At 38.4% G+C, this 20127-nt stretch overlaps 1 protein-coding gene across 7 annotated transcripts in view; it reads right to left on the bottom strand.

Annotated features, from left to right (window-relative positions):
• Positions 1–20127, bottom strand: part of KLF12 (KLF transcription factor 12) — a 261300-nt gene that overhangs the window by 178699 nt on the left and 62474 nt on the right. For 5 of the 7 annotated variants that reach the window (XM_064504763.1, XM_064504758.1, XM_026120828.2 and 2 more), the window contains one exon: positions 5351–5414. In XM_064504763.1, coding sequence (XP_064360833.1) covers positions 5351–5371 — 21 coding nt within the window. In that variant the 5' untranslated portion in view covers positions 5372–5414. Of the gene's footprint in view, positions 1–3086; positions 3206–5350; positions 5415–20127 lie in introns of all 7 variants that reach the window. The other 2 variants (XM_064504759.1, XM_064504760.1) reach the window with 1 other exon arrangement.

The following is a 20127-nucleotide window of genomic DNA, read 5'->3' as shown; positions in this document are numbered from 1 at the left end:
CCAATTGACTGTTAATGGACTGATCTTGATAAATGCTAGACAACAGATGAAATCAAAATGACTTCATAGTCTCTGTGCCTTGCTGAATTTGGCCATCCGTCATTTTTAAGTGGTCATTTGTTATGCTGCTTTATTCAAGATATTTATAATCATAATGAATCAAGACAAAGCATCAAACTACAGCCTCTTTGCCTTAGAGTAATCTAAACTGAAAAAGACATGACAAACGGATGGACTGATGGCCAGTGCTAGATAACTCTCTGGAGATGAATATATTTTATCCTGTTGATGTTTCTATTCACAACTGTACTCCAAGAAGCCACTGGATAATGTTAGATGTGAAAGACTATTTAGAGCAGTCACTTCCTTTCTAGGAAAACTGCATTTGTGAATTCAGAGGGGACAGCATGACAGTAATCAAACATATCTCCATACTGCTACTAGAATTCTGCTACTTGTATTCTGACAGGATACACTAGGCAAATAAACATAAGACTTTATAGAAACACCCTCAAATATATTTACTAAAAATAAGTTAATCATTTGTATTCTATCATTTCTGTTTTTTTCTTTGAAATCTGAAATGGATGGATAACCAGACTGCAGAATCACAGAAAAAATGTAGATTGGAAGGGACCTCAAAAGGCCAGCTGGTCCAAGCTCTTTGTCTAAAACAGGGCTCCAAAGTTACATCAGATCGCTCAGGGTCTTGCCCAGGCAAATCTGGAATACCTCCACAAGAAAAGACTCCACAAGGCCCTTTGGCAACAGATATGCCACTGTGCCTTTGGGTAACCTGTTCCAGTGTGTGGCCATCCCCAACGTGAAAAATGTTTTCTTGATGTCCAGTCAGAATTTCTCAGGGTGCAACCTGTCTCCACGGTTTCTCACCCTTTCCCCGTGCACCTCCAAGAAAAATCTGGCTCAGTCATCCCCATAACCATATACCATAACACCCCCTCACGTAACTGAAGAGAGCAGTAAGATCTGCCTTAGCCTTCTCTGCTCCAGGCTGAACAAACACAGCCCTCCCACACACCGGTGGCTCCAGGCGCCAACCATCCTGCAATGCCCTCTGCTGTATTTACTCCAGTTTGACAACATCCTTCTGTAAGGGGGGGACCCAGAACTGGGTCCGTTATTCTCAAAGAGGCCTCATGAGTGTCAAGCAGAGGGAAATATTTCCTCTGCTGGCAACCTACTAATGCAGTCCCAGATGCTGCTGGTGCTCACACTGCAAGAGCACGCTGCTGGCTCATGTCCAGCTTATCCATCAGGACCCCCAAAGTCTTTTCTGCAAAGTTGCTTTCCAGCCTGTTAGCCTTCAGCCTGTACTGGTGCATGGGCTGCTTCTTCCCCAGGTGCAGGACTTTGCATTTCCCTTTGCTGAATGTCACAATGTTCCTGTCAGCCCATTTCTCCAGCCTGTCAAGGTCACTCTGAATGGCAGCCCTACCCTCATTACTGGTGAGCTCAGTCTTACATTTGCAAAGACTGCCGAACAGAAAGCATGTAATGGAATAACTCAGTACCTGCCTTCCTTAGCTGCACATATTTTGCACAGCTTCCTCATGATTACTGACGGATGGTATCAGTTGGGTTTGTGCAGTTCCACACACATAACCGGCAGCTCAGATGACCTGCACCCTCCTATGTCTTGCTTTGCATCAGAGTTGGGAAAAATAAGACAAGGAAAAAAACAGAAGTATGGAGAGTGGGATGGGATGAGCTCCAGAACAGATTTTCTTGCATTGAGTCCCTCCCTCTAAATAGTTAAACTAAAGTTTGCTTTTGTTTGTTTCTTAAAAGGAATGACATATAGGTTACATCTGTGCGACAGTACTTTTCTTGCTAATCATATAGCCCAGCAGTAAGCTCCCAACACCACTGAATTCAGTTCTGCTCTGTGTATTTTATATCACCTTTTGAGTATTGCATTAAATAGCTTAGATCATCATTAGGCCTAATGAAATGAACTGCCCAGTAGTACTTCTGTAGGCAGTCCATGAAACCACAATGTAAGAGGGAGACTGCACCCAAGACCACTCATTAAGAATAATGCATACCTGCCTTTTAAATCTGTGCCATCTCTTCTCCTCTCTACCCTCTGATTTAGCTCTCTGACCTCCTTTCAGTCTTGCCCACTTCTTTTTGACTTAAAGTCTCAGACTTTATGTGCACCAGGACCTTTTGAGCTATAGTTCCTCCCTGTCAGTTACCAATTTCCTTATCAGCTTCAACATTGGTATCTCATCTTCATAAATCTGCATTCAGTCATTGTACACTGCAAAATGTAAACTTTAAATGTCAGACTGAATAAAGAACTGAATCTCTGGATGCAATCTCTGTTATTAAAGATAATGTATAACCATTGTAAGCTACATGTATTCAATATACATGCATGCTATCAGCTTTATCTCACATTTCTTATTTTTCTGGGATAGATTCATCTGACCTCATTTTATGAAACACAAAAATCTATGTTCATATTTCCTTTAATAGCTGCATATGTGTTTAGGTGTCCTTTATGCATAAAAATGCATTTATATATATTATGATATGGTCTGAGGTAGACCAACAAAGGGCTGAAGTATACACGATGCAACACAAGTTGATTACACTGCTAAAGACACATCAACATATTCGTGTTTCAAATAATGGAAATATTTTGGATCTTAAAATTTGGTTAGCAAAGCAGGATGTTCTTAGTTCTTCAATAAAGCGAAAGGCTGAAGTCAGATAATGGGCAAAATCTAGTTTCTTTCTTATTGGAGCCAGAACTTTATCCTCTGCTTTTAAAAGTGACCACAGAAGAGCCCTCTTCACCTCTATTGCTTAAGTTTTCTGGAATCAGTCTTCCCAGAAAAGCAATTTTTAGTCTCAGATTTTGAGAGATATAACATATCCGATTCCACATAACCGATTTTTTTTTTGTTTGTTTGATTATACAATTTAAACATGGTACTTTTCTGATCTAAAAGTAGAAGAGTAACAGCTGGACTCAGAGTTCTACATTTGCAAAGACTGCCAAACAGAAAGCAGGTAATGAAGTAATTCAGTATCCCCATTTCCTTAGCTGCAGATACTTTGCACTGCTTTCCCATGATTACTGTGGGATGGCATCAGAAAGACCGGCGACAGTGGAACTATAGTTTGGAATGAAAGAAGCCATCCAGTTCTGTTCTTCCTTCTTTCTTCCATCACCCTGCATTGAAGCAAAAAAGCAGACCTAAGAACAGAGATACAGAAGTAGTAGTGCTGCATCTCTTGTATGACTGAAGTCTTTCCTCAGAAACTTGGGAAAAGGCCACATGAGTCAAGAAGTCTTTTGAGTTTGCCTGATCTCTCTCCTTTGTGCAAAATTCTGGTCACATTTGCTCCTCTCAAGGATCTGACAAACCCTTAACGTTTTCTGCTCTGGTACCACTTCCCAAGCCAAATACCTGCTGCAGTCTTCCAGCCTGACCCAGTTTCTCCTCAAACAATGCAACGCAAGCCACTGCTATGCTGTGGTAGTACTGCTCTGTGGTGTGCTGCTTTTGGGACAGCATTTGGGACAGCATGAGGGACAGCAACTAATATTCAAAGATAACTTACAGATAAGTAACTGGTCTTTTTACTCTCTCTTAAACTTTCTCTGGTAAAGAGGGCCCCCCAGTCCATCTGTAGAGAATTTTACTACTGCAATTTTGGAACATGCAAGCAGAGTTTAGATGGTATTCCTTTTTCACTCTGCTATTTACAGCCAAGAGATCGGAGCAGGGAAGTGTTTGCTTTCCCATGAACTGAGCCCACCCCAAGCTATCAGATATTGGTATGGACAGGAGCCATGAACAAGTCAGCAATCAAAAAGAAAAATTCCTCAAGAGTCTGCGAACTGGTTTTAGCAGCAACTGCTGGTTCATATCTGGTGGGCATTGGGTCCCTGATCCTGGAAAGGAATTGTAAATATGGCTGCAGAGCTACTAATCCCATTTTCTGTCTCTATTTGGGTTTAAATTTGGCTTCTGGATGTTTGAGGGGTTTTCTGGGACCTGTGGTATACAAAGCAGTTCTATGGACACTTCTGAACTAAATATTATTTTGTTGGCTGTTATTTCAGGAGACGAGATTCAATGACACAGATGCTTCCTCCAAGTCTTTTGCTCCTTGTGAATCATACGGTATCTAAGATCAGCATATGTACTACCTCATATAAACACACAAAAAAGTCTAACCTGAGAAGAAACGTCAGCATCTACTAAATCTTTTGTCAGTAAACTATAAGTTTTTGACCCACTCAATATTGATATAACCAAATTATCACTGAGATAAGTAAGAATCTCCGCCCTACTAAATTACCTTGCTATAATGAACGGAACTACAAAATTAAAATGCTGGTGTTAACTGACACTGCACTTCTGGAAAATCTTAGTTGCTAGTTTTTTGATTGTTCCCATCCCTGACTGGGATTCAGGGAATGAAGAAAGCTTTACGTAAAAAAGATTTTGCACCATAACATGTCACTTCTTGACAGTCACCAGTAGAGCTTCCAGAATGCCTTGTTTAGCTGAATTGCTGCACTGTATCATGTTGTACTGTGCACTATATTTGTCATTACAATTCCTTTGCTCTGGTGCAAACCTACAGGCATAGTCCAGGCAATGGTTAACACAGCATCCCAGCCAAAGTCTATAGTTTACAGTCACTAACTAGTCAGATCGACAGATGTCAAGGTCTATTCAATTTTATCATTTTTCTAAAGCATAACAGTAAAGTCAGTAAACCACTGCGGTACACTAACAGCTTTTTCTATTTTTTTTTATCTAGCGCAGAAAATGCATACTGCTGGACCAGCCATTTCTTTATCATAAGAAAACAAAGCACCAAGATACTTACTAATGTATCATAATCTATTTGATTTCCTAAAGAACATTTGCCGATGTGGCATCTGAGTGACATTCAACAATGTATTAAGCTGCATAACCAATAGCTGCAATGGAAGACATCTCTTGTCTCATTCTCCCTTCATCCTTGCACAGAAGAACAATAAATACCATTGTGTATCTGTCCATTTAAACACCTGACTTCAATGGAATTACCTCTTTTCTTAACATACTGCGCTTTCCTTTGAACATTCAAGTCTGTCTGTTTGTTTTTTTTGTTTTTGTGGGGGTTTTTTTGCTTTTTTTGGTATAAGTCAGAAACTGTTCTGTTAAGCTATGTATATAGCACTCCCTTGCCTGAAAGACAGCACATCATGTGAAGTTCAGACTGGTTATTTCATCTATTATGTTTTGTAATACAATATAAATTTTTGATAATAGCAGTATTATATATAATGCATATGGTTATAAAAATGTCAACCAACTTTTATGGCTTTCCTCTTCATATGAATATTCAGTCATCCATCCGTCCCTCGATCCACTTCAATCCTGAAAAGAAAAGATGAAATAATTTAGTATTTCTGAGAAAACTGAACAACTAGCACTTAACTGATGCATTTTCTTAGGGTTTTGTTAATTTCTCAAATACTACTGCTTGTATAAATAGAAACCCAAACACAGAAGCCTGTTCTATAGTGAAACAGAGGTTAGAAGAACAGTAAGTTTATAAGCATTTTAAATAAAACTGGATGAATATGCCAAATAAAAGTATACTGGAAAAAGCCTTATATTTCCTGATACCCAATGATTTTAGTCAATTCTCTCAGTCACTTAAATTTCTGACCTGTTACTGAATGTACTAAATCCCAAGCCTTCAGGGCCCACTCTATATCAGTACCATGTGATTGTACAGGTAAACTTCACAGCAGTTAGTGAGCATGAATAATCTTCACTGGTATTTCAAAATGTGTTTCCCAGAAATACTATGTGAGATCTGCACAATAACTGCATTAAAAAGCAAATACATTTATTACAACTCAGCCATTACTCCAGCCACAGAAAATAACTGAAGGCTGTTACAAAATTTGAATATGTATTTCATGAAAGGTTTTCCATGTATATATGATTATTTTAGTTTTGATTCCACATGAATCCATAAAAGAAAATAAAAATGTATATAAAACATAGAGATTTAAATACAGTATTATACTTCAGGGGGACTCCTTCAAATTTAAGAAAATATACAAATCTGGCATTCTAACTTTTTTAAAGCCTTGAAAAAAAAAGCCTCAAATTTTTAAAATTTAAATAACTGACAGTAAGTCTTAAACCACTTGCAAGAATACATGGATATATCCAGAAGCAAATTCTACTTACACGTCTCTTTTAATAATGTAAATGGTGTGAAATCAAGAATCTAAATCTTTTGTCAGGGAGTTGTTATAAACAATCTGCCCTTATTTTTATATCATGCAAACCAAGGTAGTCCTTCAAATAGTAACAGTGCATCACCTGCTCATTTTTAAACCACAACCCAATATTTCATTATGGCTGTATATATGATAAGATGGCTAACAGTTTTCAATAAACTTAGCAAACTTTTACACTGAAAACAAGATAGAAGACTCTAGCAGGAATGTAAAATTAGTAAACATTCATATACTGTGCTAATATTAACTTGATGAAATACCATGCACTTATATTTTTTATTATTAACCTTTAATATTTTCTTAGAAATAAAATAAACTTAAGTTTCAAATTAATATTCATATGAATCATAAAAGGTTATAAAATCCAAGAAACACTGACCTCACTAAATGTAATTAAATACTGTATGCTTACAGTGCTCTAACTACTGTTGATTATTTGCCCAGTCTTTGATGCATCTTGAAGGCTGGCTTTTTCTTGTTTAATCTCCCTTGGCATAATTTGAATTGCTTCAAAATTTCCATTTCACAAAGCAAATTGTGAACCAAGCCAGCAAGCATTGCATATTATCAACTCCCCCCCCCCCCGCCCCGCCCCGAATTGCGCATTGGAAGAAGGACCTTTGAATTTCTAGCAGCTCTTTCTCTGTGCCAATGTCCAAAAATGGGACAGCTGGACCAGATTTGGTGTGTCCTGGATTTACAGTTTGTGGTTATCTAACCTGAACAGGAAAGGACTCAGTCATCAAGCTCTTCTAAACCAAACGCAACGGTACGCAAAAGCTTGATGGAGTCTCTGTCCGAGGGAAAGCTCCTTTGACCTGCAATTGTTTCCAGTTCTCCACATTTTCTCATCCTTACTTCTATCTAAACATACGCACACGCACCCCTCCTACAGCGCAACTTAGCTTCAAGTTACACGCGAATGCTGGAGGTCCTATTAGGTTACCGTGGCTATGGCAATAAAGAAAACATGGGTATGTGTTTCTAAACTGCTAACTTACAGCTATCTAAATAATCAGAGCTGCAGTTGTTTTACATTATTAGATCACGTACGATGGCCCTCCCAGGGAAAAAGCTACTTCTTTAGCAATGCTATTGCTTATTAATTCTCCCCATGTTTGCACAATTTATCAAGCACTGAATTGTCCACTTCCGTCTGCATTTTGAATCCTTCTAGTCTTCCTCCCAGGTGGATTACAGGTTCACAAAAGCACTTCCACTCGTCTGCATCTCTGTTAAGTGGCGCAAGCACAAAAGCAGCTCCCGCAAAGCCACCTGCCCACAGCCCGGCCCCACGGTGGCCCAGCGACACGCACATGTGGCGGGTAGGACACGAACGACCTCTCCTCGGCCTCATGGGACCGCCAGCAAGGGTGACAAATAGCACCCGTTATGACGGGCAACGCACGCTTGCCACAGATTCCACACATATAGGCCAAAGACCTCTTTAATCATGACTATTTTAGGCTGCTTTCGGGGTGAGGATGAAGAGCTAAACATTTCTCTGAAAACATCTGCTCAACTGGTGACTCCACAATTCTGTGACCTCATTTTCAGAAGTGCTGAAAAGCTCCAGACGAAATGACTTGGAAACGCATGTGAAAAATTGGATTGTTTGTCCTTACAAATCTAATACATCCTTTCTGCCGCATAAGCCTCTGTCATTTCTATAAAGTGGTTCTTATACCAGAAAAAAAGCTACCGGAAAAATGAGACAACTGCACAATATACTTGATTCAAGACCTTTATGTCAAAAAGGCTCTTTAAATAATCATAGAACAAACCATATAACAAACTGACAATTTCAACTAAAAAAAAAAAATTAAGTTGCAAACACAGAATTGTGTCCACTTCCAGCCAAAAGCTAACCATGTTAAAATTGTATTTTCAGATTGTAAAGCTTTGTAAAGCTTATCCGTGCCACCAAGTGTTAGATTCCATCTCCTCTGGCAACAGAAAACCAAACAGAAATTAAAAACATCCAGTCCATAAGAAAATGCCTTTTTATCAGAATAAACGCATTGGTAGTCCCACACTGACTGATATCCCCACCAGGTGGTGGAGAGGAGAGGGAATCATGGAATAGAGTAAGAAATATGAAAAGGATTTCAGGACAATCGGACAGTGCATATTTCTAGCCAAACAGGGACTACTCTACACGTAAAGATTTCTTTATCTCTACAAACAGAACACTTTTGAACATATAAAAACATTACACCAATTCATTAAAACACAAGTTCATATGAGTATCATCTTCATATCTCCTCTACATATGACTAATTTTTAAGGAAATCTCCACTAATACAGTTATGAAGTATTCCTCATGTTATACTCCCCCAATTTTCTAATTTAGGCAAATATAGGTACATACATTTGGAAAGGACCAACTCAGTCATACACTTAAAGTTAAGTCTTTTGCTGAATCATGTTTTTTTAATCTTTTCCTCTACCAAGCAAATTCCATATTTGGGCAGAGACGTACTTCTGAATCACTTCATTGAATCACTTATTTTACTTTAAAAAGGTATGCACATTTCTCCTTGAAAGCCCTGCAATGTACACTTAAAACTTTCTTAACCCCTTTCAAAGGCCCTGAGTCACAGTAAACTTCCCTGAAGACTGAATGTGACTTCTTCCAAGCTCGTCAAGGCCACCTTGAATATCAGACAGGGAACTAGGTTCATGACAGCAGTAGAATAATTGAAAGCACAGTTTCTGCAGCATTTCCCCTAAGAAATGGGGATTATCCTCAACCCAGTATGGAGGCTGGCCACCCATATATTAATAGCAGACACATCATACTTGCCCTTTTCTTCCTACATTTCTAGTTCTTGAAAGGAAATTCATAAATTCCATAAACCGGACATTCTGCAGAAGCTACAGACCAAATGTCTAGTAAACAACTGCTACAGATTTTTAACAGTCCTTCAGCGTTAGAACCAGTAAAGGACAGGAGAGGCTGAAATTCAGTGCAGGACTGTGCTGGATCAGTATACCTGAAAATCTACCTGAATTGCATTTCAGGTGCCAATTTTTTTTTTCCTTCAATCTAGTCCCAAGGCTCTTCAGAAATGGAATCCTGTATAACTGCAAGTTAAACCAGCTTAAACACTTTGCCACAAAGTTTTCTATTAAAAAGTTAAAACTTTAAATGGTGTAAGCCACTGCCCAATCAGCAGTCATCACAATTTGCAAGATGAACTAGCTAATAAGAGTTTAAAATGCACTCAATTTAGGTTAAGTGTAAATACATATATACACTAATACATATTTTATAGAGCTCACAGGACTAAAAAGAGCATTTCCTATGCATTTTGTCACTATCTAACCAACTGTGATCATAAGGTTTATTTTGTCCTCAGTTAAACTTTTTGGTAGGCTTTGATGGTAATCTGTCTTAAAAATTATTCAAGAGTGACTCCACCCTCCTATCCTTTGTTTCTCCGATGTGGTGTCACAACAGAAATACCTTAAATTATTAAAAATATTTCTGAAAATTAACTTAATGCTTCAAATTCTGGTTTTCACTGGTGTGTTAATAAAAGAAGCAGAAGCCAGAGAGTGGGATGCTTGTTGCTAGGTGATACCTAGCTCTCCTGAACTCCTACAGATTGAAATATTCATACAAACTCCTAGGATGAATGACGTCTAGCACAGAGAAAGAAGAGACACACACGCTTACCGAAATACATCATGATTCAAGGTAAGAAGCAATAGCTTTGCCACCAACTCAGTCCTTGGGGTATGCAAAAATGAGGAGACTGCAGTCTAGTAAGGGGGAGTGTGATCCAGCTCCTCCTGAACATCTGCCCTGACTTCAACTGGAGCCTGGTGGGGCCCACACGGAGATGCCACCGAAAGTAGGATTTACCTGTACACCAAACACTCCCTGAAAGGTCTGAATGACACTAGGGTCTTCCTTCGCAGTGCAAGAAACTGCATCCTTCGCTCAACCAACTGTGCAGCTGCTTTTTTTGTGTTATATTCTGATAACGTGTTTGCACAGAAAAAGAGAATGCCGTTGGCCAGATGTAAATGACTGGTTCATTAACAGAACATACCCCTTTGCCTGAAGCCTGTGTGCAATTTGTCTCCTCCTTCCTTTAAAGGCTTTCTTCAATGACTATCTTTCAAGGAGTGCTTACACAGCCTTTCAGCAGAGGCTTAGAAAACCAAACATTATTCTTTCCAGGTCTCCTATTTGACTCTCTTTTTTTTCAGTTCTACAACTCCAAGGATAAGTCCCAGGCCTTCTGGGACAAAAAGATGAATTTTAATAGCAGCTCTATTCACATAGAACTTCATGGTCCAGTCTGAAAAAAACATATATATGTGTGTGTGCATGTGTGCGGGTGCACATGCATGTGTGTGTGTATACACATGCTACATTTCTGGTAATGTAAGTTCAGGGAATCATTAATCTGCAAAAGATGATGCCTTTCAATAATAACTAAAAAAAAACAAACTGCAGAGCTGAGTTAATGTACACAAAATAAAATATGACAAACGAAATGACAAAGTTATGTGCAGTGGTACATTGTAAAGGTAGAAAAAGTTTTAGTATTAAAAATTTAACAGAATGAATGGAGTTCTCAAATGTCCGAATTTAACTAATAACCAGTGGTCAAACTGGAAGAGTGCAGTAAATTGCAGGGAACAGGGAAAAAATAGGGCAAAATAATATATTCCCCTTGAATTTTTATTCTAAAAATAGTGCTGGTTATCTTTGACACTTTCTGTTGTTTGAATGGATAGCTCTGGAACCTTGATATTCCCTTCACATCTCTATTTTAAGTAGAATGACATTGGGTTTTGTTAGATCTAAATAGAATAAAATTTTGATAAACACAGTCACACATCACTTTTGACTGCTTCTCTGGCATAAGGAAATGTTCATGTTACACAGCATACGCTTTCAGCACATGTTCTCTTATTTCATCATGTGCCCTCACACAGTTCAAACTCATTAGAGTTAAAATTCTGCTCAGCTGTCCTACCAGCCTGTGCACAAAGTCAAAGGAACTTAACAGGCCTTTTCTTGTTACAAGAACTCCTTACAACTTTTACATGTGTGTGCATGTGTGTGTATATATATATGTACACACACACATATGTGTATATACACGTGTATATATATACACACACATGTATTTATATATACACACATATGTTATGTATAAAAAAACATGTATATACACATTATGTATAAAAAACACACCATGCCACAACATGTTGGTGAATTAGTAAAAATGTATTTTGTAAATAATTGTCTTAAAGAATCTGCAGCAAGCACACTTTCTAGTGTACCACCAAAAGAACATAGGATTCTATAGAATAGAATATAGCTCTAAAAAGTAACTGCTTTGGAAGCTGCAAAGTATGTGCTGCTCTCAAAATAATAATGACTATCCAAGATTTCTACTCAAGAGGGCTGGCTTACAAGCATGAGAAATTAAAAAAATAAGAGTAAAAAATTGATTACTGTAATTTCACACTGGAATCCTATCTGTTGTGCTTCCACATTTTAACTACAATTCAGAAAAGGTGAATGCAATTAAGTGCATTGAAAATGAAGTCAAAATGTAAAATCCAAAATGATAGTACCCAATGGAAGACTGTTCCTGCCTCAAGTTCATGGAATGATCAGCCTTTCTTAGTAGGCTTACAGGAGGTGAACTGGAATTATTGTGAATTACTAATCCTAATTTTTTGTGCAAATTAAAATCTCCAGTGTAAGTATGCCTCCCTATTACCTAATCCCCAACAGTCACCTTTCAGGAGCCTATCTACTGCACATAATATACAGAGGCATCAATGTAAAATGCACTTTTTTCATATATATTCTCACTGGGAACAGTGGGATAACAGGAAAAACACTCTCTAATGATTCTTTCTCATCTTCATGTTGCCAAATGGACTAAAAACCACATTAACCCAGAAGAATCCTAAATAAAGTGACCGGAATGAATACAGATGTACAGAAAAGATTTAATTGTACAGGCATCATATTCTTATTTCTTTCTGCTAAAAAAGATCAGCATTTTCAAATGCCCTCACCCACCCCACATGTGCTGGTTCAGTGTCTTTACTCAGAGTAGGTTTATGCTCAGTCCTTAATTGATCTGGCTCTGCTTGCTGTACAGGCAGTAATACTTCTGCTCGCTTCTCAAAGTTGCAAAATTAATCTTTATTTATATTCTAACCCATTTAAAAAATAAAACAGGGATTTTCTTTATTTCCTGTTAAGAGGCTGCTGAATCCCAAAGACCATTAGAAGAACGAACAATACTCGCACTTGTACACAGCTGTAAATGAAATAATCAAAGCTTAGAGCTGAGGTCCCCAGTTTCCTTAAGACACTTAGCAAAGCATCAGTTTCTGCACAGAGTGTAATCTGACATTTCTCTTGGTGACAGCAACCATTTAACTGTCCAAACTAAAGGAACAGTGTCTGAACACATAAGGCCCTTTGCTACACATCTAAAGGAATGATCACAACCTTGCTCCAGACTTGCACCAAAATCTGCTCTCAGTCAACATAAATGTAGTAAGCATGCTGCGACACGGGCTGAAGATACACCAGCTATGTGACTCTATTGCCTCCGCAATTCATCCTAGGAATCGAGGCCTGTTTTTTGGGTCAGCTAGTGCAGCATAGCTCATGCCCAGAGGACTGGCCAGCTACCCATGCAGCACAGCCCTTGGTGCAATCCCTGGCGTGGTGGCCACCCAGAAACCTTGCTGTCTGATTGATTTCCCAAGCCCACCGCACTGACCACACACATAGCGGAGAATGCTGCACAGCTATGTTATGCCTGGCTGTGGCCCTTAATATAGATACTTTTAGTTCAGCTCTTTTTTCGCAGGTGCCAGGAAGATTCCTGGGGCTGCAACCCTTCACCACCCCTAGATCAAATAAAGCACCCTGAAAAGAAGAACCTGAAACTCCTCTGGGACTCTGGTAGCTCTAAGACAGTCTAACTTTTTTTAAAAAACTGTTTTTTAAGAACAAATATTTCTTTAGGCTGAAAAGGCTACTTCACACCCTGCTGTCTCTTCACTTGTATCACGATGCAATGGCACACACTAGATTCAGAGACGCTATCCAACCACGAGTGAGGGTACAAGATTTGCCAGGATAGCACTGGTGGCAACGGCTGGGTGGAAGGAGCAGGACCTGAACAGTGATACCCACACTGCCTGCTGAAAGTGTCCTTGGGCTGGTCCAATCACCGCGCTGTTCCTGAGCTTCATCCAAGGAGAAACCTGGTTGCTCTGCTCCAGACATACCGCTTGTGTGGGTAAGCAAGTATAACTCAGCTTACAGTAAGCCAAGCACGAACAGGTAACCGTCTGAACTAAGAGCTTACGCTCCCCTCAAAACAGCCAAAAACAATGGTAGCTAGACCACTCCAAGTTAACTCTTTGCTACAGAAACTTATCTAGGGTCATTGGTAGCCCAAAGGAAAACCTCGGCTCGATACCCACCACAAGGAAAAGCCTGTGAATGACTTACAGTCCTACAGGTTTGGGAGTAAAATACAGCACACATTCGTCTTTTAACACTCAGCTGAAGTGTCCTAACTGACAGATTTCAAAGTTGACAAACGGGGACCTAACAGCACAATATTATTATTTCAATGGCCTTGACTTGTTTCCGTCTTCCTCAAAGGCAGCAAATTCCCCAACTCTCTGCAAGGTACATGAGCTTTGCAAGAGGAGATGGTGCAATACAGAAATGTCCAGGAGGATTTTCTGGGTTTGGTTTCGGGTCTTTTTTTTGCTTGTTTTTAATTGACTTGAACCACGAGAGAACACAGGAAAAACTTTAAAATATTTCCATCCTTTTAAGTAAAATATCAGCTTTGGAAAGGTGAACTTAAAACAAAACAAAAAAAACCACATAATATAAATCACAGAGACTATATGACCTGCCTCATTTTAACTACAGACAAAAAACTCAGTGGAAATATCATAATACAATCACTTTCTGTAGAATCAGATCATTTTTGTTCAAATTCCACCAAAATAAATCATACATTGCAGTTTCTTTAGCAACGGAAAAAAGCCTGTTACAGGAGAACTCATTTAAAAAAGACAAATTTCCATTTCACAAATGCATAAATGACTTCACATGTAAAATGACTTTTAAAAATATTCAAAAATAAGCAGATTTGATGAATGAATGAATTTTTCCAGTCTTAACTTGTGTGTCTACTGTTCTACACAGGCTTCCCAAACAAACACGTGCTATAGGAAGGAACCTCTTTCAGAAATAGCTTTTTTGGTATTGGAGCACATGTACATGAGATTCCACCTGTGAGAAAATGTGAAACATACACAAATCCGGCCTCAGACGGCAAGTATTTTATTCACATGTCCCAAAACTTCTTAGAGAGTCTCTTCATAATTGCCTTCAGAGGGAACACCATGACAATGGAAAAAACAGAGCAAGAAAAAAAAATTAACACTGTGTTTACATGCAGTAGCTTATAAAAACCCTGGCATGTCTTTTCCTTTTATGCTGTGCAAGATGTTGTAAAGAAGTTAAAGAATGGCACTAACCATCATTACAGTCCGCATTAAATACCAAGCAGCTTTCCCCTTACCACAGTTCCAAATGCACTTTGCCAATTTTCACAGCAAAACCAAACTACTTAAAGAATAAACAAAAAAAGCTGTGTCGTTTAAATTTGTTTTAAAAGAGAGAGCAAAATCGTCACCACAGGCGAAGATGACTACATAAGCTGTAAGTTGCTATATAACCACAAGAAGCTTGTAAAATCTATTTTGATCCTGTTGCAGCTGTGACACATGCAGCAAAGAGTAAACACCCCATTTTAAGAAGTCCCAAGCTAGAGGTTGTCACCTTCTCAAAAGTGCCAGCTGAGCTACTTTTCTGAGACCCTTCTAAGCAGGTTAATCTGTGTAAGACAAGTTAGCGAAAACCTGTTAAGCAATTCAGGCAAGCCCTCCTCATTTTCTTCCTCCAAAACAGAGGTGATGAAAAGCATCAGGAAGCATTAACTTCTTCAGCTAGCATAGCTGCAGCTAAAAAGAGGACGGGCTCCCACAATTTACCAAAAAATTGAAGAAAAAATGAACAAACAAAAACAAGCAAACACACAAAAAAACCAAACAAATTGTCTTCCAGGCTACGATATACCCCAAAGAAACCCAATCATTCTCACTTCCAGATTCTGAATTGTCCTTCCAATGAAAAACAAAGCCAATGGTTGAAGGTATCTCTGGTCTATACGGCAGGTAGTTATATTTAGTTCCTATCTCTGCCTTTGCTCAATCCACAGCAAATTCCATCACTGAATTCAATACAATTTGGGTCCCTTCTTTTGCTTTCAGTTAGAAATGAACCAACAAACTCCTTTTTCAAGAAAAAAAAGCACAGTAATTATGTACATGAAGGAGCTGGTATATATTCAGGCTCTAAACTCAGGTCACTATGTGAGAGCAGGGATGCTATTAATCAGTTTAACGAGTCTGTTTGGCTGGCATGATACAAATGTGGCTGATGAGTGTCTCTTTTAATAGGAAGGTACACTCTCTAAAATTGATCAATTGACCACTAGTGTTTTCATTAATCATTTTTAATGTCTCTCCTCCTAACATGGCCTTTCTTAAAAGTGCAGACTAGCATTATTACTAATAATCATCCCTCAGAATATTGTAGGCAAAAAGCTCAGAAAAGAGAGCAAACTGTTTGAATATTCAATGTTCCCACCTGGCAACGACCAGCTCGAAACAGCTCCACTACCAAATTCAGTAATTACTTACAAATCTTTCAATAATGATTTAAAAGGCAAAGAAAGTCACTGAAGCGGGTTCTTATTCTTGGCATCTTTGCAACGAGTGAAAAGGGTAAGACTGACCTCAATACTGTTCTTTGAAGATTTTCACTGGAAACTCCATCCCCCATCCCAACAGCTCAAACTTTAGAGTACACTGTGAAGCCCTCTGCACATTCTGATTTACATTAGCAGAAAGGCTTTTCTGTTAGGACACATGATCTACCTTTGGTAAATACCTGCTACATACCAGGTCGTACTTCACTGGCCTCCCTGGCTCTAATCATTTCTCTCCTTGTTTTATTAGTCTATGTATTTTTGAGAGGCGATTTAGAGTTGCTCTGGTTATTTTTCTGTCCTTTTTAAATAGAAATATATTTGCTCTTCTCCTGCCATGTAGTGCCACCACCAATCAGATAGATTTTTCAGACTTTTTTTTTTTTTTTTTTTTTTAGTAATTCAATCCACGGCTTCATTCAGTACTGCAGGAGGGAATTCTCCCTGCACATCATCTGACTGCATATTTAAGTGCATAAAATAGAAATAGCCTCATTTCCAAAGGTGATTTGTACTTTCCACTCTCCTACCAAGATCAGTAAATATCTTAGCATCTGCATTCAATGAGCAAGCGCCGTTTCGTTCTGCAGACCAACATGTAAAAACAATGACCTTAACTGTGGTTCAACAATTCCCCACTCTTGCAGCTGAGAAACAATAACTTGAAGATTAACCTTTGCGAATAAAGTTCTCGCCAGTCGACAGGATTCATTCTCACCTACATATGGACATCTATATCTGAGATAGTTATCCTTCATGCCTCTGTAGTTAATGGAGAGAAATACGCACTTCAACGGCCTGATTCATTAGGCTGTAATACGGCAGTGATTCTAGGAATCATTTCTCACTGAAAACGATTTCAAATTAAACGGTATCTAGTCGTCTGAAGAGTGCTAGATGACGAAAGCTACTAAAAGTTTTAAGACCTTTGGAGCTTAAACAAGTCTTGGGTTGCTTTATTATCCAGATCAAAACCTCTTATTTTTAAGACTTTGAAAGTCATGGCTTTCAATGCAGCCAGGTTGGCTTGGAAAAACAATCCCTTTTTCAAAAGAACTTAAAAAATAAAACAAAATGTAAGCTCAAAATGGTTAAATACTGCTATCAAACAGGAACTGGCAACACCACCCATGTTAAACTTCCTGCATGCAAAGCTGTTCCAGAAAAGCTGGTAAAACTACCCAGCTCATCAATTACACAAACAAAACCTTAAAAAAAAAAAAATTACAAAACCAGAAATTAATGATAGTAAGGAAGTCACATTGCTTGGTTTATTAAACTAGCCTGGAAAATGATCCGAACAAACCTTCCTGTATTACATGAAGAACAACACCGTTTTTAAAAAACAAGGATTTTCATCCTGTAACTTCTGGAATTCAGTCAGACCTTCTATGCCAGTACTCAACACTACCTACTACTATGCTAGTATGCTACTACCTGCTACTATGCTTCTATGCTAGTACTCAACACTACTACTAAGAAAAATGAATCAATTCCAATTTATATTCCCTCCATTCCTACCACAAGGTAGGAAGTGGACACATCATATTTGATTATTTTTCCGGAAAGAGGGTGCAATAAATAAAAATGATTTGTTACACAGAAAAGCTTGCAATACTAGAGATTACCATGGAAAATAACAAAATTGTTTGCAATATTCCAGACCTAACAGGAAAAAGGAGAACAGCATAGACGTGACATTATGGACACTGCTCCACATCAAGCGTGTCTTTAGTAAGTGTCAAGTACTTCTATCAAAGACAACAGAAACAATTCCTGGTCAGTCACCAGTATCTGTAATTATCCTTACTAAAAAGCCCTATAATCTTGAATGACTTCAAAAACTACATTCACCACCTCTCCTAGCAAAACACAGAGAGGACCAACCTCAGCTCCTGTGATCAGAGACCTACATGAAGTGCCAAGAAGGCACGCTGGCCCCCACGAGAGCCCACTGCTCACAAAGGTACCTACCGGCATACTGGCCACAAGCACCGATGAGGCACCCAGCAGATGGTGACGCTTTCAAGTATACGTTTGCTACAGATGATATTCAGGTTGATTTTAATCATGCAGTAATTCCCTGTTAAATACAGCTTTTTTAAAAAAAAAAATCAATTCCCTGTGATGACTTTTGGATTAGCAGGTAACACCTCGTATGGTACATTACTTTAACTAACTGGCGGCAGCAGCAGCAGCAATGTGTTAGCCAAAGATACACCTGGGGCTAAACCTATCCATGGTGTAATCCCAGGAATATACCTACCTGATGCTTTTGAATTATGAAGAAGCTCCTAAAATACATTAACTATTGAAAAATATTCCTGTAATTTAATTAAATAAGAGATAGCGAGTACAGCTTTTGCTGTTATATCCATTTCAACTGATCAATCCTAGTCTACAATCAGTGTTAGAGATTCATCTGACCATTTTTCTTGACTACTGCCTTAGGTTGTATCAACTCTTTGCCCATGTTACTCATCACAGAAATGCCATCGTCCAGATCTCAAACCTCACGCTTCCTCTTACCTCCCTCTTACATCCAAGGAATCTACCACTACTTTTTAAACACTGCCACAATCAGACTCTGCTCCCACCAACGTTGCATTCATCCAACGCAGCCTTCTGACTTGACTTCTGAAATGCCCTTGCTGTCTCTCTTACTCTCAAGATGTATTTCTGGTACTCCCTCAGCCATGGAGGATGCAGCAGTCTTTTTACTTCACTGCAGTTTTTCCTTCCTGCTGCAGGTCCGTGTGTAGGTGTGGACAGAATCATCCCCTCTAGCCATAAATTTCCAGGGATCCAGAGTTGGTAACAAGATTACCCTGTTCTCACTCCAGGAAGAGAGCAATCTCATGCCGAACAGTACTACTTTCCTCTCTGCTTCAAAAATTAGTTTGAAATTATAATCTGGAACATTTTAATGAAGAGTTTATGAACCAACACTCCTCTATGACTTATCCCACGTACTCTACATTACTCTTCCTACAGATTTCATTTGATCTCCTTTGACTCCCCCCCCCGCCGCGAACTGCTCATTCACTGGTACTTTTGGATCAACAAACCTCTCAAGAGTTTCACTTAGACTGGCGTTATTCTCTCTCATAAAAAACTTGAATTCTAACTCAATGTTGTTGTTTAATCAACCACTAACAATGGAAGTTATCGAAAGCTTTTTTTTTCTTTTTTTAAGTACAATAGATAATTATTTCCTCTACATTGTAAGTTGAATTCCTTATTATTCACTGTACATATATTTGCTATTCTCCACATTTTGAGTTTTTGCTATTCCAAATTCAATGTATTGGCATAGGTGGCTATTGCTAGCAACTCCTGGAATATCAAAATGCCACCAGAACAGAACCAGTCCCATACAACAATCTGACTGAAAAGTTTTTGTTACCAAAGATTAAGTAACTATAAAGGCATCACTACGAGAGCAAACCTTAATTAATAATAACAACACACCCATAATCAAAATATTGACAGTGGTCCAGAAGCATTAATAGCAAATATAGCCATATGTCGCAATATTAAGATAGTGTGAAAACATACCGTTTTATTAAAAGCAAAAGTAACTGCAATATTCTTTATAATAAATACAATGAATATTACAAATAACTAACACTTTCACAAGTGGCAAATGTTATCATCCTATTTAACTACCCCAGCAGAGTTGCATCCTCTTGAGTTACCACACTTAAGATTCTGTTAAAATGTCCATTATAAATATCTCTTGTTAAAGAACCGTAATTCATTCTTAAAATATGAAGCAGGTTATAACTTGTTTATTTTTGCAAGACAAGGAGTTAGTGATTAAAACCCAAAACAAATATCAGTCTCCTAGGGGGGACAGACTGAGTTTAATATGTGTGGGAGAAAATAATAGGAGTTTCTCAATAAAAAAATTAAAAATTTAGTTAAAATCAAGCTTTATAGATAGCACTGTAGTAAAAATAAACCACTGAA

The sequence above is a fragment of the Dromaius novaehollandiae genome, chromosome 1 (assembly GCF_036370855.1).
Source record: "Dromaius novaehollandiae isolate bDroNov1 chromosome 1, bDroNov1.hap1, whole genome shotgun sequence".
NCBI classification, from domain to species: domain Eukaryota; kingdom Metazoa; phylum Chordata; class Aves; order Casuariiformes; family Dromaiidae; genus Dromaius; species Dromaius novaehollandiae.
Note: the sequence above shows the minus strand (reverse complement) of the source record. Positions and strands in the feature narration are given on the sequence as shown.